General features: G+C 45.8%; 2 protein-coding genes across 6 annotated transcripts in view; both read right to left on the bottom strand.

Moving 5' to 3' along the window:
* SOS1 (SOS Ras/Rac guanine nucleotide exchange factor 1) overlaps positions 1–9,694 on the bottom strand; it is a 41,222-nt gene extending 31,528 nt beyond the window's left edge. Inside the window, exons 1-2 of the mRNA XM_063391692.1 lie at positions 9,506–9,694; positions 850–975 (exon numbers count right to left, since the gene is read on the bottom strand). Coding sequence (XP_063247762.1) covers positions 850–975; positions 9,506–9,592 — 213 coding nt within the window. The 5' untranslated portion in view covers positions 9,593–9,694. The remainder of the gene's footprint in view (positions 1–849; positions 976–9,505) is intronic.
* A 1,931-nt stretch (positions 9,695–11,625) lies between these two features.
* Positions 11,626–22,861, bottom strand: part of MAP4K3 (mitogen-activated protein kinase kinase kinase kinase 3) — a 58,544-nt gene continuing 47,308 nt past the window's right edge. For all 5 annotated transcript variants that reach the window (XM_063391696.1, XM_063391694.1, XM_063391693.1 and 2 more), the window contains 8 exons: positions 22,193–22,251; positions 20,397–20,500; positions 19,484–19,655; positions 18,184–18,252; positions 17,978–18,070; positions 16,831–16,901; positions 15,142–15,197; positions 11,626–13,076 (listed from right to left, as the gene is read on the bottom strand). In XM_063391696.1, the coding sequence (XP_063247766.1) occupies positions 12,989–13,076; positions 15,142–15,197; positions 16,831–16,901; positions 17,978–18,070; positions 18,184–18,252; positions 19,484–19,655; positions 20,397–20,500; positions 22,193–22,251 (712 nt within the window). In that variant the 3' untranslated portion in view covers positions 11,626–12,988. The remainder of the gene's footprint in view (positions 13,077–15,141; positions 15,198–16,830; positions 16,902–17,977; positions 18,071–18,183; positions 18,253–19,483; positions 19,656–20,396; positions 20,501–22,192; positions 22,252–22,861) is intronic.

Raw genomic sequence — 22,861 nt, forward strand, 5'->3', positions numbered from 1 at the left:
TGCTGGAACTCACACACGGGTCTCTGGAGGATCAAAAGCTCCACCTTTTTTTTTTTTGTAGCCCTAGTATTCACAGATGCCAGAAATTTATTTTCTCACACAACCTCACACTTTATTTTCTCAGACCACAGTTCCCACTGACTGTTTCAGTTGCAAGTGCTCGCTTACGTAAATATTGCTGCTGTTTGAGTAACCATGAAATGAGGAAGGTGAAGTTAATGACCACTTACAGAGGGCTGGTACAGGAACAAGTACACAAACAACAACGTCCTAACAACAACAAAAAAGTGACAGAATACTATGCTGTAAAGGTAAGACCCAATTTTCAAAGTTCTCAAACATTAAGGTTGTAGAACTTTGAAAGGCAGTTTTCAAGAGATGAGGTCTCTGTACAGGGGAAAGATGTGCTCCTAAACTCTTTCTGAAAAAGTGACTGAAGGATTTTTGTTTTAATTTCTGGGACAGCAGGGAATATATCAGCCTAAATTACCCTGCTGAGAAAGCAGCACAGAGCCTCAGACTAAGCAGCTGTAGTTTGCACACAGTATCAGTGGGGGGAAAAAAGATCTTTTCAAAGGAACCAGCCAGCTTTATATACAAAATTTACACTCACCATCTATTAAAAAGTAATACAGCTCACAGACAATTTTGCTGTGCATTGAACAACCAATTCAATTGATGGGAAAATGAGCTATTGGGGAACCCAGCAGGCTTTATGCAGACAGTTCTGCTACATAAAGAGGCATAATTACTGCGTTCCATTTTGCATTGTGAAATGATTAATATAGCAGCTTTCATGTAACAGGTCAAATTATCTGTAATAACATTTGTAATAAGTGTTCTCTGTACCTCTACATCCAGAAAACTTCTTGGTTGAGCTTGACACAACATATTTAACAACTGAAGAATTAGCTCCTCCACATACTGCAGTGCATCTTCAGTAGAGGAAAGTTTAGGATGGACTTGCACCTGAACCTAGGGGAAAGAGAAGATTTCAAGCTTTGAGTTTTGCTTTTCCCCAAACCACGTGCTTTACTTGCAGAAAAAAAAAAAATAAATGACAAAACCCAAGGGAAACAGCCCAGAAAAATACAACACTGTAGCTCTGTTAAGGTCCACCAGACAAACCTGAGTGAAACACTCACACCTGACAGAAATATAAACCTCGAATGCTTTATGCACTCCAATCACTATAAATTATATTTAATGTCAAGAAAATGGTTAATTAATAACTGTGCTTAGCAGTGCAATTAGGAAACTTTTAAAGCCTATGCATATACTTATCTCTCTCCACTAGCTCTTTAACCACTGTTTTTGCAAGAGGTTTCAGCAGTGGGGGTTTTCCTTTTCCCCTTCGACACAATCCATAATAATGAAATACAGAACATTTCCCACAGAGCACACTGCAGAAACAACAATTTCAGCAGCATTTATTATTTCAAATTATGTAATCCGTTCTCAGTTAGAACTCATCAAATTGGCTTAGAAGTTTGTTTCCATAGTTTTTTGGGGTTTTTTTTTAAGTATGTCAGCCTCTACAGTAAAATAAAAAAAAAAAAAAACACCACTTCAAAAAAGGCCATGGTGTTGCCTTGGCATTAAGGGCAGCTGAGAGATTGTGAAAATTTGGTGTTCACTTGTATGTCATAAGTGTGTCTAATTTCTTACTGGTGCAAATTCAGCAAGGAACAATCCCCCTTGCTCCTTCCATTTTTCTTCCACACAGCCATGAACTCCTGAAACCTGAGGCATTCTTTTCCTTTGCACTTCTGTAGTCCACAAATCAGCACAGTTTAACCATCCTAAATTCCAGGTACACAAAGCTGAGTGCTTCAGAGCTGAACCAGACAGTTGAATCTCAGTCCTACACCGATGGCAAATACTGTGCCAGAGCAAGCTGAGTGCTGACCTTCACAATGCAGCTGTCAAGCCCCAGTTTCATCAGTTATTTCACTGTTCCCCTGCACACAACTCAAAATGCCCTCAGTTCTCTCAGTCACTAAAACCAGAGCCTGCCAACTCTGAAGCAAACCCCACCAATCTGCCTCATCCAAATGTTAAACCCGTGCCTACATTCAAACAGTGCTGCCGTAATTCTTTCATTTCACACCTGAGTCTTCACTCCTGTTTGCAGTTACAGCAAGAACCAAATGTTATGAAGTTCAAACATGCAACAGCCTCAAACAAATCCACCTGCCTGCTAAGGCCCTCATTATTCTGAGGGCTTCATGTCTGGGCACAGTCCTGGTGCTCACTGAACTGCTGTGAGATTCAAATACGCTGGATCACGCGTTGGGCTTCTGGCAGGTTGCACACCCTTATTCAGCAGGTCTTGAAAAACACCTCCAGAAGTCACTGCTTTTTACACTTTAAAGGAGTCTGGCAAAAATAGAACAGAAGAACTCCTCTCCATTTGACTAGCTAACACAACTATTTTGATTATGCCAACAGTTTCACTTTTCCTGAGAACTTGGCTGTGCACAGCTGGAGTGTGTTTGTGGAGCTACACGAATAACAGCATGCCAGGCAGTGCCAAACACTATTTACAATTCAAACACTGACTCTGAAATACTGTACCAGCCTGGAACACCTCAACACCAGAAATTACAGACCTGCCAAAGTGTTCTCTTCAAGAGCAGAGCTGATCTGAGCTGTCTGGGAGATGCTGCCTTTAATGTGTGGGATTTTTAAAGCAGCACTGAACAAATTTGTATTACAGTCTGCCTGGATTATACTCCAGCACTTTGTATTTCAAGAAGTGTTAAATTACCAAATTTAAAATACAGTAAAAACACAGAGCACGATGAACCCGAGTGCTGAAGAGCAGCTCTGTTTTCTCCTTTACTCAGAAAACAGAGCAGACTTTAATAACCTCATTACAGCTCCTTTGGTCTGTGACACAGAGCCTGTAAGGATAAGAACAAACAAACAAAAACACCACGCCAGGCCATCACCTGAGACATTATCCACAGTCAGCCCCAACAGAGTCAACAATGATAAGGCACTGCGAGCTCAGGAGGTAAAAGTCTCAGAGCTTTTCCCTCAGCATTTCTGGGAGCAGTGACACCATCCCTCCCAAAGGCCACTGCCCAGCTCCACTTCCACACAGCACCCACCCTGGCAGAAGAAAGCACCAGGAGCTGCCACTGGCCTGCCAGCACAGCTTATCTGTACCAGGGAGATGGCAAATAACCCTCACTGCTACGGGAGACTCAGTATCAGCCAGGGTTCAAAGTCATGCAAGGGCACAACAGAAAACAAGCAGAGGAACAGGGAAAGTGCAGCACAGGGAGCTGCACAGCCATCACAGAAATGTGTAATCCCAGTCTCTGCACTGCTGGAGCACCCAAAGGCTCACACTGGGAATGGCACAGCGTGCTCAGTGCAAGTCCCAGTGTAAGGCGTGATGCAAGGCTGGGTAAGATGCAAGATTTGGTAAGAGAAGACAAGAAATGGGAACATCTGTAAGCATAAACCATCACATGATGAGTTTCAGAAAAAAAAAGAGAAGATCAAATTACCAGGGGCTTTCCATCTTTCTCATAAAGCCATCTCCCATTTTAAATTAAAAAACCTGGGCCACCCTGCCTTATCACTCTTGAAGAGGGGGAGTATGGCTTGAATCCCACCAGATCCTTCAATCCTACTCAGGAAAACACCTGATAAAAACAGACTAACAACTTCTCAAGTGTTGTGATGTTTAGATCAGATTCTTATCTCAACACTTCACCTCTCCCTTAAATAATGACAGAACCGTTCCCTTCCCTCCTACACACACAATAAAACGTCTAACTTATGATAAGGGAAATTACTAAAAAAACAGTTTCAAAACTTTTAAAAGAAGCTTCAAATCTTCAAAATACCCCAACAAATTCCAAAGGGCAAATACAACCTACATCAGCTACAAATCCCTGCCACCATGGCTGTTTTCACTCATGTATTCACTTTTTTGAATATCCAATCTTGTCAATCTTTCCTAATTCTCAAAAGAGAAATGACCAGAGTTTTCTTTATTTAAACATAAGCAGAGCCAGCATTTCTTGAACAGCTTTTCAGGATCTGCTTAAGAACATGAGCAGAGACAAACAGTGCCAGCTTTAAAAGAAAAAAAAATTGTAACACTTAAGGAAAAATCCTACAATATGAACACTTGGCTTTTTTTTCTCCCTGCATTTTTTGTCCTCTTCCCTTAAAATCTACAAAAGCAAAGAATTCCTATCAGGAACAGCAAGAGCTTAAAAATTAGGCAGCCATAAATCTAAACTGGCAGAAAAAGTCAACAAAAGCAAGAACACAGAATGAAGTGATTAATGTATGATACAAATACAGCTGATCTTTACTGTATAACCCATAGCAGCTTGTTTTATATAGTCTTCTCAACCCCTTTTTTTTCCCCAAACTCTCCATAATAAATTAGAATATAAACATTCCCACAAGGGAAGCAGTAGGAACTTTAAACCAAACCCTGAGAAACGTTTCATGTAAAGGATTGCAGATCAAACAGTGTCAGGTTAGACACAGGCTTGGTCTCCCAACAGTTCCAACACAAGCACCGCTAGGCTGATCACAAGCTGACCCAAACCCCAGTCTGGAGTGACACTCAACAGCATCAGAAAGGATTACAGGTAAGAAAGGGAGAACAGTGAATTTAACAATCTGAGTGATACATCCTCAGCAACAGCTTCCAGTCACCTTTTCCTCAGGGGCCCTGAGAAAAAGCCTAACAGGCTGCTGGTGAACTGAAAACTTTCAACTGGGGATGAAAAATCTGGCTCCAGAGACTACTTCAAGCAACTTCACTTTACATAAACACCAGCTTTCTCCTCCCAAATCATCATTAACAACCAACACAATCAGGTTCACAGTTGTTCTGTTAAGTACAGAGCACACCAGAGATGAATCCTGCAGCTTCAGAGAACAATATCTGACCCGAGCACATCAGGAGCAGCAGAAGCTCCAGCAGCTTCAGAAAACAGCATAAAAATAAGAAACAATTCTGAAGGGGTTCTAAAGAAAAAAATGCTGAAGCTACACAACAAACTGAAATAAAAAGGAAGCATCAACTGCAGGTTACAGATTATTTTTTCATAACTGGGCAAGACCACCCCTGTACTGGGATTCTGGCAAGAAGTCACATTATGAACCAAAAAACAACTCCTGCTAAAGAACAATGGTACTTCACTGCTGAGCACTGCTGTGCACAGCTGAAGGGCTTGGAAAAAAGGGTCTAAAGGGAAAAAACAACGTATTTACCACATCATAGTGATCATGGAAGGAGTTCTGTAATGAGATAACATGCCAAGCCACCCTCCAAAGCACTGTCAGAGAAGATAAAACTCGACTGACTGTAACTAGCTCTCTAAACTGAAAATTCTCTAAACCTTTGGAAATGGATTATGAGTAGGAATAATCCAGCACAGAAATAAATTTGGCAACAGAGGAGATTACTCTGGCAAGAATTTTTTTTAATTCAGCACCCTCAAAAGTCTTCACTCATTTTGACTCAACACATCCTTTCTTTTCCCTCAGTGACTAAAAAACCACTGGACAAGCTTATCACTAAACACTCCAGGACAAAGTACTTCATGTACACCTTGCATGGATGAGTGTTCTTACAGAGTCAGCACTCCTTAAAAAGCTGCTTCTTCTATTCTTGTACATCTCTGCTGATATTTCATAACCTTGACCATGTTTGGTTACCTTGATCAATTAAAAACACAGTAAATGAAGCCAAATACAAACGTCTTGGATGCACTCTCCAGCAACAATTCACCAAGGATGCAGGACTGGGGTTTTTGCTAACGCTTCTGCTGATGTCTCACAAAGGCAGCAGCATCACACTGCTCCACTGGGCAGGTGAAAAACATCAAGCAGTAAAGACTTGAACTGCAGCAGGTTCTTTGTTTTATCCTCCACAGCCGCCAGGAGTTAGGCAAGCTCTGTATCTTGTGTGAAGCAATGCTACGAGTACAAAGTGCCACTCTGAGTTAGCAAGCGGCAGCTGGTTTGTCACCAATGTGAAGAGGCAGGTCATTAACAATCAGGTAGAAATATCTTTGCCAAAAGCTTCCTGAGAACTCTGCAGTGATATTGAAGCAGCTTTTCCCAGGTGCTTTGCTCCAGGAGAGGTCCAGATGACACATGGAGTCCCTGAAGCACGCTGGAACAGCTTCCTTCACTGAGGGAGCAAACCCCTCCAGCTGCCAAGCCACACCAGTCCACTCACTGTGACCACAACCAATTCCAGCAGCACCCCTGGTTAACTGCTCAACTGGTTCAAAACAACCTGAGGAATGCAAACAGCAGAACATTCTTTGGTTTTTCTCCATCATCAAATCCATCAGTAAGGGTGACAACATCCCACTGCGAAAACCATCGGGTCAGGGAACAAGTGCATCACACACGTGCACAGAAATTCTGACTCCATGAACAAAGGACATCAACAAGATAAAGCCACAAGGAATGATGCTCAAGAGAATCTATCCCAAGGGTTATCACCAGAATGAAGTGTGTAAATTCAGCAGCAGAGGAACACCAGTGCTGGCAGAGGCATCCCATGGCAGCTGTCACTCCTGGGTCTCTTTTCCAAGGTGCATTACAAGCTGTGTCTCTGTCTCCAGGTACCCAAGACCTCTGGTGTTCCAAACGTCTTGAATCCTTCATCTTCAGCATCTCACCTTCTGTCCATCCTTGCAATTACAATTTCAGACACCTGTTGATATTCTTTCTTCCTTCTTTTTCTTGTACCTCACCACCATGATTACTGTCTTTTGCCAGCAAAGATCCCTGCAACACTCCTCTTGTGCAGCCTCAAGATAACTGTGACCAGGCAGAGAAGAATCTCAGCTGACAAAGTTTTCCTCCTATTTGAGGGCACTGGAGTCTATCTTGACAGCATCTGAAGAAGAAGAAGCAGAAGAGAAGGGATTACATTATGATCTCAGTGGTACAAGAGCTGCTCTTTGCAAATGCAGCTCTACTGCTAAGGTCCATGTCCAATGAAACACAAGGCATGGTCTCCCAAGAATGTAGGAAGAGATTTATTCTTACTCTATACTCTTGGGTTTGCTGCTTGATAAAGAATAGAATCAAAACAATCCACTGGGAAAAAGAAAGCTATTTGCTGTGATTCAACAACACCCATTTTTTAGGAAAGCCATCCTGAGGCTGTAGTTTGAGCCCTGCATTAGAAGCCAGCTCCCAGTTACAAAAGGGCAATGGCATTTTAATGATTCAGTCCACGTGTGGCAGCTTTCCCCCAGAGCTGCAAACTCTCCATCCTGGTGCATGGGCTCCTACAATGCTCACTTAAACACCACTCTCCTCAATGCACCCATTAATTCACCACAGGTCTCCACAAAGCCACTGAGTCTGATTTGCAGCTGTGCAGGAAATCCCCACCATTCTGCCTCTACAAGCAGCTGGCTTCAGGTGGAGTCCAGCTGCTGGCACTACCTGAGAACGACTGTCAGCCTCTGGTCAGCTCAGGAGAGAAGGAAAGGCTCTCCTCTAGCAACAACGGGACACACAGGAGCTTCCAAAAATGTGTCTCCCACTGAGACAGCAGTGCTCCGGCAATTCAGCAAAGTCACAAGGTGTCCCTGCAGGACAGCCCTGCCCTTCGGCCCCAGCAGGAAAAGGTGTCACCCTCTCCACTTCAGCAGGCCTGCAGGTGCAGCTCAGGTGCTGGGGAGCTGCATGTGCACCTGCCCTGTGAACCACGAGGGAGGACTGAACCCCTCAAGGCGGGTTCAGGGGTTTAGCTGCCACCCGGGACAGGTTCATTACTTCAGGGGCCTTATCTGGGCAGAACACCTGATACTCAAAACTATCTGCATCTCTATTACCTTAGGAAAATACATGACACAGTCTCTCCATTGATGAACAAGCCAATAAGATAACAATTTAACATTTTCCTCTGCCTCTTAGTTTTCCTGTAACTCAAGCATTTGGCTCTCCAGCAAAGCTGGTGACAATGCTGACAGATTCTCTATTTCCATCTCTACAAAAACAGCAGCAGTAAGAAGCAACAGCCCAAGAGAAGGCAGGACACAGGCAGTGATCTCATGAAAAGCTGAGGACAAAAGAGCCAACACCTGCCAGACAGGCACAAGTTGGAGTGTGAAGCCTTCAGCACTCACCCCACCTGACTCCTGTCACCCCTCTGCCCACACAGAGAAACACAGCAGAGGACAGCAAAACCAAGACACTGTACCTTGCAGGGCCAGCTCGCCATCCTTGGTATCCTCATTGGCCTTCTCTGCTGACCTCAGATTCCAGAATTCCTTTTCCCACTGCAGAATTCATCCAACTCCTTCAGGAAGCATCTTTAATCCAGGGTGATTTCACGAATCCCTTGTCCGCTGGGAAGAAATCTGGTGCTTCAGATGCCAAGTTATCCCAAAGTTTTAATGCTTGTTTGCTTTGAATCCTCATTCCATGCACTCCAGTCGTCAGCACTGAGACTCCTTCCAAACCTGCCAAACATTGGCTCCACCATGGAATAAGCCCTCCTCCAAAGGAACAAGCTCCCCGTGGCCTTGGGTAGCTCCAGTTTCCAGGCAGGCTGCAGCTGGGTGTCCCAGTGCCCACAGGCACCACGAGCGGGTCGTGTGGTCAGTGCTGAAGTTTCAAGGAAGCAACTATCCAGGGATAAGACATTAGGGTGCTAGGGATGAGACAAGCAAAGAGATTTCCAAGAACTGGACAAGGCCACACGGCGCTGGGGAGCTCAAAGAGCACGCCCAGAGAAGAGAGGCAAAACACACCGCAAGAGGAAATCAGGAAGAAATACTGCACGTGTACAGCTGCAGCACCTGAGACCTCGCAACCAGCCCAAGGAAGGAGCCAAAGCTGCAGCTAATCGCTGGAACTGGACAGTCACTCAGAAAGTGCTGCCGTGCCGACTAAACCACACGAACTTCTGCAATCTGAAGGCAGTCCGAGTAACAGTGTCACAAAACTTTGTTTCTTAAGCCTTCTACTTTCTGCGTGTGGAAGAGGAGCCCTCACCATTTTCCCCTCTCTTCCAGATAAATTCTTTCCACGCCACAGGCACAAGCCTCACCATCCTCTGGGAGCAAGACCTGCTCGTCCGTCCTGATTAAGCCTTCTCAGCAAAAAGGTATTTAAACCAAGAGAAGGTTAACTGAAAGCTATTAGACACGAACACTAATTAACCAAAATTCTCTCAGGAGGCGCTCATAACAATCCCCCCTATTGGCAGCCGTGTCACCGAGGAAGCCCAGCGGAGACCCGCGGCAGCAGCGGCACCCCTCAGGGCTGAGGGGGGACAGGACTCGGTGTCCATCGCACGGTTCTTATCTACACGGCCCCGTCTGCCCGAGCATCGCCCCTCCGCGCCGGGCACCCACCGAGGCGGCGCCGACCGAGCCCCGGCGGCCCCGGGGCGCTTCCCGAGCGCGGGCGGCCCCCGCGGCCCGCCCGGCGCCCAGCGGACCCGGCGGGCGGGCCCCCGGAGCGCGGGCACCCGGCCGCCCCTCACCTTCTTGAGGGCGGGCACCAGCAGCCCCCGCCACTTGGGCGCGTTCTCCTCGCTGAAGAACTCGTAGAGCAGCGGCTGCGCCTGCATGGTGCCGCCGGGGCGGGCCGGGCGCCGCGCGGGAGGGCCGGCGGCGCTCAGCGGGAGCCCCGGCGCTCCCCCGCCGCCGGCGGGGGCGGCAGGCCCGCAGCGGCGGGGGGGGGCGGCGGCTGCCGCATTCCCCGCCGCGCCTCGCGGGGGGGGGGGGGCGGGCGGGGGGGCGCGCGCGGCGGGCCGGGGGTCGCGCGCGGGCCGCGAGGGGCGGGGTCGGAGCGCGAGCGCCGCCGCCTCCCCGGTCCCGTCCTCGCCCGCTCCGTCGGCGGCCGCGGCGCATGCGCGGAGCGGCGGCGCCCCGCGCCCCCCGCGCCTGCGCCCCGCCACGCGCGGCCGCGGCCTTCCTGGGGGAAGTGACGTCGGCGGCGGGCGGGCCGCGGGCGCCCCCTGGCGGCGGGAGGGCGAATGGCCGCTCCCTGAGGGCGCCGCTGAGCGGGACACGGCACCGAGCCGCCAGGGGCGCGCCGGACAACAAGAAAAGCTTCTGCAGGTATGCTAGTGATAAAAGAAACACTAGGAAAAAATCAGGACCCTCTCCGGAAGGAAACGGGAGTGGGGAAATCAAGACAGATAGTGCACTCTGAGTGCTTAATTCCTTCAGAGGGCTTCAAGCATCAACACCTTGTTATCTATATCTCTCGTACCTTTTCACTGTTGCAATCCCAGGACCTGCTCCACATCTCTCAGCGTCTGTCCATTTATGCCAGCAGCTCTTCTGCAGACTCCATGCCTCAGCTCTTTTTCGCAGACTCGTGAGGGACGAGTGCCCAGCTCCATCCAGACTGACCGGGGACTCTGCTGTCCCGAGCACACAGCTCCGGCTCTTTCTCTGAAGTCTTCTCTCTTCCTTCTGCAGTTCCAGCTCTCTCCTTGCTGTCCCCAGCACGGCCACCTAACCCTGTCTGACCCTCACACGCTGTTTCCCGCTCTCTCTGTCCCTCTCTCCTCACAGCCCCCCCAGCAGGCTGCAGCCGCCTCCCTCGCACCGAACTCCTCTGTACCACCCCAGGGCTGGGAGGGCAGGGCTGTTCCCACTCTTGGCTAATTAACACAGCTGCAATTAATCAAGGTCAGGATTGTCCTCAGCACCATCCCCATCCGTGTCCCCACAGGGCAGACCCGATTACCCGATACACAGCACAGGTGCTCAGTGTTCTGCCCCAGCCCCTGCCGGCTCCCGGGGCAGAGCTGCAGCAGCCGGCGCTGTGCTGCCCCTGGCACAGCCCCTGCTCTCAGTTAAGGGCTGTGGGATGCAGACTTTGAACCTGAACCCCTCCTTTTTATGTCATGGATCCAGTTTGTGACACAGGCAGGCAGCACTGCAATGGAGAGATGGGCAAGGAAAGGCTAAAAGCAGTGTTCATTCCCTGTGATCCCAGCCTCCAGGAGCACTTCTGTAACACACCCAGTGCCACTGCTCTGTTTGTCCCCTGTAGGAAGGGTCACTTGGGGCCAAGGCCCAAGCTCTGGATTGCCAGGCTGGAGAGAACTTGAGTTCAAGGCAGCTTCAGGTCCAGCAAAGGAGACCTTTTGATTTACCCAGGCTCCTGCTCGCTCAGGCAAGCAGCTCGAGGTGAGGGAAAGGCAGTTTTGTGGCACAAAGCCCAAATCCTGCAACAGGACAGTTCCTCAAAAAGCAGGAACCTTCCCTTGTTGTCTCCGAGGCTGCAGAGCAGCAAGGGTGCTGTGAAACACGCACAGCTTGTGCCATTCCCTGAGCGTGCAGCTGCTCAGCAGTGGGGCTGTGCCACCACCCTGCCCCACAGGGTGAGCAGGGTGGGGCAGCAGGAGCACTGAGCCGGAGCACAGGCACAAAAATAAACCTGCTGAAAGAAAGGAGCAGTTTTGCCATCAACAAGGGGGGAAAAGCAGGAAATGGAGGGAAGAGACCACACGAGGTGGAATATGGAAAGACAGCTCAAATCCACATTCCCCCTGCCCCAAGGCCACAAGGGCATTGATGCCAACCCAAAACTGAGGGGAGCTCCAGCAACCTCTGCTGATAGATTCAGAGACGCCCAGCTGCTGTGTTTGGCACAACCATTTAATAGCAGAACTGAAAACTCAGTATGTTCCATTTCTGTCTCACGTGGAAAATCAGTGCAGGTGATAATCTAATTGTACAACAACATGTTAAAAAAATTTATTTTACATTATATACATTAGGGAACATATCTCAAAGCATTACCCAGCACAACAATAACGCAGGCCATAAATCACTTTTAATTTAGTTTGGTTTTAGTGTATATTATAACAATAAAATATAAAGAACATATACAAAAAAAGGAGTCAAACGTGTGCATTTTGCTTAAAACTTGGCATTTACACACTCCATTGGAAAATAGCAATCAAAAATACTTCTGATCAAAACTAAGTTCCCGTGATGCGTAGTAACCACTGTATTGTTTCAATGAGGTAGTAACTAAATTTTGGCCATGTGTTAACATCCTAAAATCAAGAAAAGTGTGAAAATGGTTATAAGGCCAAAAAAAAAAGTCAACATGGCAACATCTCCGAGCCATTTCCACCATGTGGAATGTTGCTCCTTTTCATCGTGATATGAAACTATTCAGTAAGACAAACAGTAATAACTACTTTTCATCTTTGTATACACTAATAATTCAAACACCTATTGCAGAATTACAGCCAGGTACCACTAGTCTGGGACTGACACCCATCCAGAAGGTATTGTTTTCAAGCATAGAGAAGTAATCATAAGGAAAGTTTTCATTAAATATAAAAATACAGGTGTTTAACTGGTCTGTCTCACAAAGAAATCTACCCAAATAAAGGAAATAAAGGAACTTTGAAGCCCGAGTCATATCCACAAAGTCACAGCTTACCTTTGTGACTAAATACATCACATCTCAATACATTGTGCAAACATGAACACCAGTGTGTCGTATTGAAATTAAAACAAGATTGTAATCTGATTACAGCCTTGGTTACAATTTCTAAAAGTTAATATTTACTTGTATTAGTAAATTACATATAATAAAATACAATAGTGTTGCTAAGTGTACTATGTTCGTTGCTAGAATCCCACTTTATAATAAACACATGAGACGTCCCCATAACAGTACCCCGATTTAATGTTTGCATCCTCAGTGACTTTTACATCTGTACAGGTAAGACACTTGTACTCGACAGGAGGACCTCTATCTACAGGAACCAGTGCGGGGCTTCGGCGAGAAGCCCCGCTGAGAAATACTGCCTATGTACAAAGATTACATAACAGTAAGTTAAGCACTTCCGTGGCATTGCAATGCTTCTGTGTCCATACCACAGGCGACCCTCCTCTTCCTCTTCCTCACAATAAATTACGGGGGAGCTGCAGCGGGGCTGCTGCAGCGTGTGCAGTCCCCGGCGTCCCGAGCGCCTGCCCCGCAGCTCTCAGTAGCTGTTCTCGTGCCCTGCCAGGATGTACAGGTTGCTGTTGGCCGTGGGGTTGTCCGTGGGCCTGCTCTCCAGCACCACCACCCTGCGAGGGAAATGAAACACACACTGTCAAGAGATCCCTCGGTTAGACACAGCCCTGGGGAGAACTGAGCACTCCTTCCCGGGATCCACCGATGGCTGTCAGTTCTCCTTCCCTGGGTGCCTTCAGTCCAGGAGCCCTCAAAGCAAAGCCAAACTCAGAGCAAAAGCCCACGGTCTGGTCCAGACAGGGGGTCCAAGGACCTCCCACAGCCTCTCTGGGCTCCTGCTACAGCACTGAACCATCCTCACCATGGTGTTTATCCCGCTGGAAATTCCCGTGCTGCAATGGATCCCTGTCGCCTCTCATCCTTCTGTGAGGGCTCCTGCAATGTGTCCATCCCTCCCCTACTGGGCCTGTGCTTTCCTGGAGCTTTGCAAAGCAAACCTGTTCATCAGCAAACCAATTCTCATCAGGCTCCAGTTCTGAGAGCTGTCCCTTGCCACAGGAGTGACAGATGAATAAAGCTGATCCTTCTGTGAGCATTTCTAGTTAATCCCTGAGCCCATGGGACCTAATCCACACAAACTTCCTGCAGCTCTGGAAGTCCCAGAACCAAACATTTGCAGGCAAAGAAAATCCTCAAGGAAAGGACTGCTATGTGAGGAGTCTTTTCTCTCACTTGCCACTCACTTTTGGCCAGCACTGGATACAACAGACTGGGCTACATGGGCCTGAAACTGCAAAGATCGTAAGGGATGTCCTAGATCAGACCTTTCTCTTCAAAGAAGAGAAATTAACCCTCACAATTTTTTTTCACAAACTAAAACTTTCATCAGGCAGGAACTGCTGAAACTGCTCAACAGACCAGGATGTTCATGATTGACTTCTCCTCCACAAACATCCTGTGGAGGAGGCAGATGGGAAACTCAAATCCATCTCTTGTGCATTCAGACAGGGAAGTTTGCTTGCTGCTAAACTGTGGCTCAAAAAGCCTGACCTCTACTCCACGTGCTCCATGAAGGGAATGACACCTCGTGCCATGAGGCAGTTCCCTGCTCAGGAGGAGAAAGCAACACACGAGCTTTTATTGGACTGACATCAGGTTTTAGCTTCTCAGAACTCAGCTCCTGTGAGCTGCCTAGGAAAGGCCCCTGTCACTGGAAAAGGCTTCACAGCTCAAGCACAAAACAGGACAGAGCTGCAAGGAAAAGGGCATGTAAAGAAATTGGAATCTGTGTTTATTGCAGTGCAAACTCTTCAGACTTGAGAAACTCTCAAAGCAAGTCAGAAACAGATGGGACCACATTTGGGGAAGAGGACATTTTTACAAGGCAGTTTTTTGCAATGTCACTCTAAGATGCCACATGGGTTTACTGCAAGCAGCCTAAGACAGAGGCAATTCTCCAAAGCCAAGTTAAAGCCTGTCTTTGCAGTTCTTGTGAACTCACTACTGCAGAAACTGTCACATCAGCATGCACTGTCCCAGAGACGAAACAGCCGCTGCTTCTGTGGCTCCTACAGAAGTACAAAGTTCAGCAGCAGGGCAGAGAAAGTTGAGGAAGTCAGAGACACTCCCAAAACAGCAGCTGGGTCACACAGACACGGTGTTCCTGTCCCAAAAGCAGGTGCCAAACAACAGCCACACTGGGAGCCAGCAAGAGCTCTCACAAGAGCTGAGCTGTCATGTTGGGAGAACAACTGGAAGATTTCCTTTCTGGGGGTGAAAGTGAGATATTTAAATTCTTTAAGTATTTTTTGCATTTATCTCCAGAAGCAGATCTTGATGTGCTACTGCAGCAGAACAGCTGAAAGTAAAGATTTCACAAAGCTGAACAAAAGAATTACAATACAAAAAAGAAAACACTCCTGGAGATTGTGACTGCAGCCAAGTGAGAGCTTCTTGCATGGCTCAGTACTTCTGGAAGCCCACAGACACTTGTAGAAGGGTTTTTTTTCAGTTTAAGAAAGAGAAAAGTAAAAGAGCAGGATGGGAAGGTAAACACATACACAAAGGAATGTCCAAGATGCCTAAAAAAGAATTTTCAAGAGACATGCAAAAGGAACTTCTACAAGGTAGGAGAACACACATTATTCCTTAATTTTAGTATGTCCTGTCTCATCTTACCTGTCAGATCCCAGAAGCCTGAATATCCTTGTATTATCAGAAATTTCTTGTGTGATCTAGACAATAAAAATAAATATTTACATGTTAAGAGCACAAGTGTTTTCATTTTGTTTTGAACATCAGTCAAGAGAAAAGAATTGACTGGGACTGATGTTACCGACTGCCAACTGAAATCCAACAGAGATCATAATGCAACTGTCACTTTTAACTAAGATACAGAATTTTCTCTAATTCCTCCCACATTACATGAATTCCTCTGGCAGCCACTGCAAGCACAACAGCAGGGCTCAGCCTGGTACTTGAGTTAGCAGTACAATTCTCTTTACAGCCGTGGCTGAAAGAGATGGGGTGCAATGAGAGTCACTCCAGAGTGAATATCCAAAAATGGGTCAGAATTCCACACTCTTGGGGAGACATTCTGATCTCCTTCCCAGATCCCAGTAATGTTCTGGTGCAGAGAACCTGCAAGAGAATTCTCATTCACAGCAATTAAATCCTTCCCTTTTATAAGAAAATTAATTTCTGCTTTCTGTGAGGCTAAGGCTGTACAATCTTTGCCCAAATTTTGAGTTTTGTGTGTCAGAATTCACAGCTCCCTCTTTCATTTTTCACACTTGATCAAACCACTGTGGAAGGTCACAGTTGTGGAAGGAAATAATTTTGAGGCAGCTCAAGGCATCCCCAATGAGGCCAACTGTATCAGAACAGGGAATCTGAACTAATGATGTCTTCAAAGAAAAAAAAAAAAAGCTGCAGCTTAAGTCAGTCCAGCTTTTTGTCCCTTGCAACAACTTCCTACCTACTACATAGCATAAAACTCCCCAAAATAACAAATGTGGTCAAGTCCTGAGCCTGGCACTGAAGGCTCTTCACATTACAGAAAACAGGTTTATTTCTTTTAGCAGCTGCACCTAGTGGGACAGCCAGGTGAGATACGGCATTTCAAAAGGCCCAAAAGAAACAGTGAAGAACAATGGGTAAAGTTTGTAAACACTCACTAATAACAAAATTAAAAGGCTTATTAGATTCCTACAAAGGACAGCATATTCACTACACAAGGTTTGCAGCGAGGGAAAAAAAAACCTATTTGAGAAGGTGCTTATAATGGCTTAACTCCATCTAAAAATTATATCAAATGGGCTTAAAAGGGGCTACAAGGAGATTTTAGTGAAAAAACCAAACCAACCACGTATAGGACAATCCAGTATTTTTTACTGAAAATGGAAAACTATTTCTTGTGAAAGATGGGCAGTTCTTCAAAGTATTTGTTAGCCAAGAGAACAGACTAAAAAACATCAGGCAACTCATGACAAAAAGGCAAAGTTGAGCAGTGGAACCACTGGCAAAGCCCAATTTTTGCATCCATATGTGAGAGGCTAAGGAACTGACAGTGGTCTCCAAAGCAAATTAAGGTGAAGATTAATATTACCAAGAATTAAGCTTGGATACTTTCTGTGGTATCCTGGCCTGGTCTCTTGTTTCTGCTTTGTTAGATGTGAAGGGGTTCTTGTAAAGCCCCACTGATGCTTTATAGCTTATAAAACAAGCCTGGAATGAGACTGCACCTTCCAGGTCTAACCTAGGAAGTTACTGAAATGTTTCACCCTTCTTCAGACAGCAGCACTGTGCATTCCTGCTCCACGTGGCTTCCACTGGAAGGCAGAATTGGAAGGAAAATGCAGCACTCACCTCATTTGATCTAAAGCTCCTTCCTTGCATGCCGTGTTTCCAGAAGGCTAACACACTGTCCTGTAGACAGACTGGTAAGAAAGAACACTGCAGTCAGTTTTGCTTTTAACTCTTGCTTTTAAGGCCAACAGCACAGGACTAGAGGTTTGAAATCTGCATGTTCCACTGTATGCCATCCACCCACTCCGACTGCAGAGTGTGTCCCAGGAGTCACTGAACCTGCCTCAAAAGTAGCTGCAGTCCAACAGCAGGTGGTGCAATCCAGGTGTGTAACTACTGCAGAACTGCCAAAAGAATCTGTAATAATCTGTTCTTTCTGTGTCACAAACTTAATTCATTCCGATTCTACACAAGGAAACAAAACCTATGCAGCCTGTGACATACCACATAATTCAGTCTTTGAGCTGCTTTATGAAAATGGACTGCACAAACACATCTGCAAAATGAGCTAGGCCTGGGTGGTCCAGGGAGTTTATGGAGGTTGTGTTAAAGTATTCCTTTAGAGGCTGGAAGTCTCCATCACACTCCCATGACACTCAGCTGGATCTAAGAGGACTCCAGGATTATTCCTCCATTCCAGTTGCTCCTGGGGAAGCACAGGCTGAACCTTTTACTGAGTCTTCTCACACAAAGTGAAATGAGTGAGGCAGTGTTCCAAATGCCAGAGACTAGGAGGCAGCATACCTAATTCTGTCCTGTAACACTGAATCACAGAAGATCCCAAGTTGGAAGGGACCCACAAGGATCACTTAGAGCATTGTCTAGATGCTGCATGAGCTCTGACAGGCTTGGTCCTGTGACCACTTCTCTGGGGAGCTGTCTAGTGATCAATCACCCTCTGAGTGAAATGTATTTTCCTAATATCCAACCTGAATTTTCTCATATGCAAATTTATGTAACTTCCATGTCCTTGCTGCTGGTCATGACTTTTTCACTGCCAGAGCTCACTTCTGGCTGATCTTCAGCTTGCACCAATCCCAACCCCAGATGCTCTGCAGCCTCTCATCCCCCAGTTTGCACACCCAACTGGGACCACCTCATCCCAGAGGCAGAACCCACCACCTGCTCTGTCCAATTCCATCCAGATGGTGACTGCCCAACTCTGACCCACAGAGAGGTTCAGGGCTGACAGTGAGGCCCAGCTTACCTATGGATTCAATCTGGAAGTCAAAGGTGAGCTCCGAGGACAGCTTGCGGCTGGACTTTAACCTGCCCTGCAGATTCACTATCTTTATGCAGCCTAGACAACAAAGAAGGACAGGTTAACCATGGATTATCTTAACACAGAACCCAGTTTGAGGACAGACAGTGTGCATGTGTATGCATGCACATATTTATTGATATTAAACTTACAATCCAGACACACCAAAATGGTGTCTCTCTCCAGCTGAGTTACGTGGACAACACTCGTCTCTGTAGTGTCTACAAAAAATGACAGGGTTAGCCCAGAACATGAATTGTCATGAAATGTGAAATGGAAATTCCAGAGACTGAGCCATTTGGATGAGTTAGTGTGTTTTATCTACCTAAAATCACCATCTCCCTAGTGACATTACTCTTCTCTTAGAGATGCACATCCACTTATCCAACATGTTGGCTGTGACAGGAACACTGAGGCAATAATATTAAAATATGGATTTAATTCAGTCTTTTCTGACCCATGTCACAAAAGCAAACTGACTTTACATTGCTCTCCATTAATTCTCTGTTGGTGTAATTGAATATTGCTGAAGCAAAAAGGCAGATATAGGTGAGTGTCCACACTATGCTCTTTCACTGCACTTTTCTTCTGTCTTTATTTCTAAATCCTGACAGGGACTTACATATTATTACTTAATTCCTGCTGCTATTTGCAGATGTTCCATCCCCAGATGTTCCAAAAATAGGGGTTTGTTTCCTTCTCCAAACCCCAAAAGCAGGGCTATTTCCTTCTCTTCTGAGTCACAGCTGCAGCAGTCTCCACCACAGCAAATGGGAATTTGACCCACAAGGGATCAGTGGATGTGTCAGCTCAAGAGAGAAGTGTGGTTTTGGTCCATTTGTTTGTTAACATGGAAGTTACACACAAAGCAGCTCTTACTAATTCAACATTACTGCCAGATTCTGTAGGCACTTTTCATATAGCAAAGAGAAACGCAGTAAATCCATTAGATGTGAGAAATCAGAGCACATTACCTAGAACACAAAAGCAGCTTCCCAGCTAAAACGATAAAAAATAAAAATCTGTTTGCATCATTGCTCTCCTGCCAGCAGGGGACAGGAATAAGCTGATACAACAAAAGGGTTTGAATTTGAGCTACAAAAATAGAAAACAAGAACACAGACACAACACGAGAATGCACAAGTCAAGGAAATGAACAAAGTGTGGAAGGCACCACGCAAAAAAGAAACTTATTCTTAGTGAATTGCACAGCACACACTCATCTGGACTCTGCACACATGAATGCCAGCACAGAGCTATAAAAAACCATTAAAAAAACCCCAGCATGCAAACAGGTTCAACCCAATACCCCTTCAGGCAGAGAACTCACAATTATCACTGAGCCTTAATGATTTAACCATTTGCTTCCTGAGAGAAGCCCACCCTTTAGCAGTTCAGCTATAACAGAAGAGCAAAGAACACGCTGGAATGCAGTGACAGCAGCACACAAACCTGTTTCTGTAAACCACGAAGAGGTAGAGTTTGGGTTGACAGTCTCAAACTTCACCACCTGGTTGAAGTCTCTTCCTCTGCTGACACCAACACAAACTAAAGGGAATTCCTGCTCAGGGACCACCAGCATTTCAAACAGTCTCAGTGGACAAGGTACAGGAAAATCTATGTGCTGGATGAATAAGCAAAAATAGGTATTAGAAGGGAAACAAATGTAGTCTGAGTTAGCTGAATATCTAATATCTATTAGATATTCAAACTGTACAGTAAATTTCAGGACATACTTTGTAACATTAGGTTTACTTCTTCAGAAAACAGGAATTGATAAACACAAAAGGCCTGAGTTAAGAAGCTTGCAGCACCTCTCTCCAATTCAATTCAAGTAGAACAGCATGTGTTTTATCCTGTGTGTTCTTTGCAGCTGCCCAGACAACAGGAGTGCTGATCACTGCTCTCCCTGAGCCTACAGGCCTTCTCTTCCAGGCTGATCACGTTACAGCAGCTGCCTTTTTATCAACACCAGCCCACCCTGGCTCTGTCCCTTCAGGCGATGTCAGATAGGGGGACAATGAGCATTTCTGGGCACCTCAGTGTCACAGAACAGAATAAATGGTGACCTTCTCTCTAACCACTGTGAACCCCCATCTCAGCCTGCCAGCCTCAGGTTTCTGTTGTGCAACTGAAGAGCAACGTTCATGGAGAAAAGGCCTTGGTTCTCTAACTGAAGTGCATCCCAAAAAACATGGACATTTATTTTGAGGACTTAAAAATGACACATTTAAATAGTCATTTTCAATATGATGTAACGGAAGCCAAGAGAAAAGTCTAATAAATCAAGAAATGGCTAATACTTATTCTTAACAAGCTGCTACAAGATAACTAGAAGTCAACATGAGAGTAATTGTAATTTTACCTTGATTAACATAAATTTTTGCATTGGTTCAACCCATTCCAACAAAACAATGCTTGACTGTAGTGCTCCACAAAGGTACTTGTGGCCTGTGTAGGGATTTCTCACTGCCAAGAAAGGATGGAGAATATCAGTGTACTAAGCACATATAAATTATAAACAATTGCCAACTATGCAAGAGTCCGTTTACTTTTGGGAAATACCCACCACCCCACTCTAATCTTTTATATATTTAAAGAACAGCTGATGGCATACACGTCTGGAGTGTCTTGGGTCTGATGTGTTGGTTTGCCTGAGCTATCTCACAATCACCACAAGCAAGCTGTTAAGGAATGGCTTTTTCTACAACCCAGTCACCCAGCAGTGAACAACAGCTCAGCTGCCCTTCCAGCACTGTCACAGCCTGTCTGAAATCCAGGAGCTCTGTAATCCTGATCAACACTTCTGGATTATCAGGAAATCCAGTTCAAACTGAAGAACAACAGAAGAGCAGGAGGGGCTGCTCTTCCATTGTCAGAACTCAATTAAAAACTGGCAGAGCAATTAAGTTGCAAAATCGGGCCCTGTGAAGTTTCACAACTTCAATTCTACAAATACTGACAAGATTTCACTCCTCAAGCATTTCCTTGAAGACAAACAAGTGTTACTTTTGTACAAATCCATCTAAAGACCAGATTTTTCTGTGCAGTAAAGTGACTGTGGGCCATCAGGCAATAGCCAACACAGTTTAGATAACAATTCTACAGTCCAGAACCATCCACAGAAGTGGAATATGCTCACGCTACCTCAGTGCCACAGAAACTCCTCAGCAATCCCTTGGCACCTTGAACATGTCACTGAGTGCTTTATGTCACTAATGTCACTGAGTGCTTTATGTCACTAATCCAAGCTCTCACCCAGTGTCAGTCAGAGTGACTGCAAAGTGCAGCGAATCACAGCTGGAGTGACCCTGAGTAAGGCTGCCAGTTCAGCAGAAAGCACAGGACAACCAGCAGCACTGGAGGGTGCAGACAGAGGAGTTCCCATCCTTTGCTGCCCCTGCTGCAGCCTCAGGCTGTCTCTGAACATGAACACTCCCCTCACAATGTCCAGTACCACAGCACCCTGCTCAGTCCTGTGCCCTGCAGCACAGGGATCACGGAGCAGCACACCACAGAGCTTGTTATGAACAGAAACCCAGAAACATCAGACCTCCAAATTCCTTTTTCTGGGAGAGTGTCAGAGTTTTTACAGACCCTGACCCATCACTTCAGCCCTGTCACCCCATCAGTGTTCCCTGCAGCACTCATCAACACTCACATCTACCTGCCTCCCTTTTACAACACATCTTAACACACTGCAGCATTGAGACTGTGGTAGCTGGCACATAATTCAACACATCGTAAAGGCTTCAGAGACAACACTGTCCTCCAAGAATTCAAAATACTCCTTTGCTTTTTATCTCTCAGTGTTGGTAACTGAAGCTTCAGCCAGGAATGCAGGTGGCTCAGTCCTGATGGCAATTTCTCTAAGTTTCTCCATCCATGGAGATCAGGTTCTTCTTGAGGACTGGCTTGGATTTTGACATCATTCTGCTTCTCTGCAGTTCTTGTAAATTGTCTTTCTATTTAAAGAGCTAAAGGAGAAAGTTTTCACTGCTTAAACCCAAGGACCAGCCTGAATGAGCTCCCTGTCTGCAAACACACAGCTTCATAATAGTGACAAAATTCTCCTCTCCCTTTACTCCTAAACCTGACTCAGTGATCTGAACACTGCATTTGTGCTGCCCCTTCACACTCCCTCTCCACACCTTTACTTACCAACACAACATTTCTGACACCACTTTGTGTCAGGAATTTTCGTAGACACTGCAAACTTCCTGCAAAAGAGAAACACAAAATTATGGATCAACTGAAACAATTGAGTGGATTTTCTTTTTAGACAGTCACTGATAAATACAAGTTTGTGTATTTCTCGTGAAATCATGGAAAATCATGGAAACGACGAGTGAAAATTTATCAGATAAGCCAAAATGTTGTTTGCTGGTAACAGGACTCAGGGTTTCTACAGGGATTAGAAGACAATAGGAACTACTGAGTGAGACCAGCCACAGTACTCTTGACAATAAAAATAACTAATTTAATGCTGTACAAAAGATGAGAATAAATAGATCGATAGACAGATGCTGCAGTCACAGCTATGAACTGGGAGAAGAGCTGTGTAACATTTCAAATGGAACTGCCCAGAAGTGACTGAAAATGCAAAAGGACTGAACAGCAGGAAAACTGGGTATTGGTCACAAATTTCTGTTGGAACAAGTCCTGGAAGGTTTGAAAGGAACTGCTCAAAGACACTCCAGGGAAAGAGGCTGGAAAGGAGATTTATCACAGACATTTTCTGCTACTCAATGTCTGCCAACCAAGTATCATAAACTGAGGTTAGAACATTTGGCAAATAAATATACAAACCTCCCAAATAACCTCAAATTC

The sequence above is a fragment of the Prinia subflava genome, chromosome 2 (genome assembly GCF_021018805.1).
Source record: "Prinia subflava isolate CZ2003 ecotype Zambia chromosome 2, Cam_Psub_1.2, whole genome shotgun sequence".
Taxonomy (NCBI): domain Eukaryota; kingdom Metazoa; phylum Chordata; class Aves; order Passeriformes; family Cisticolidae; genus Prinia; species Prinia subflava.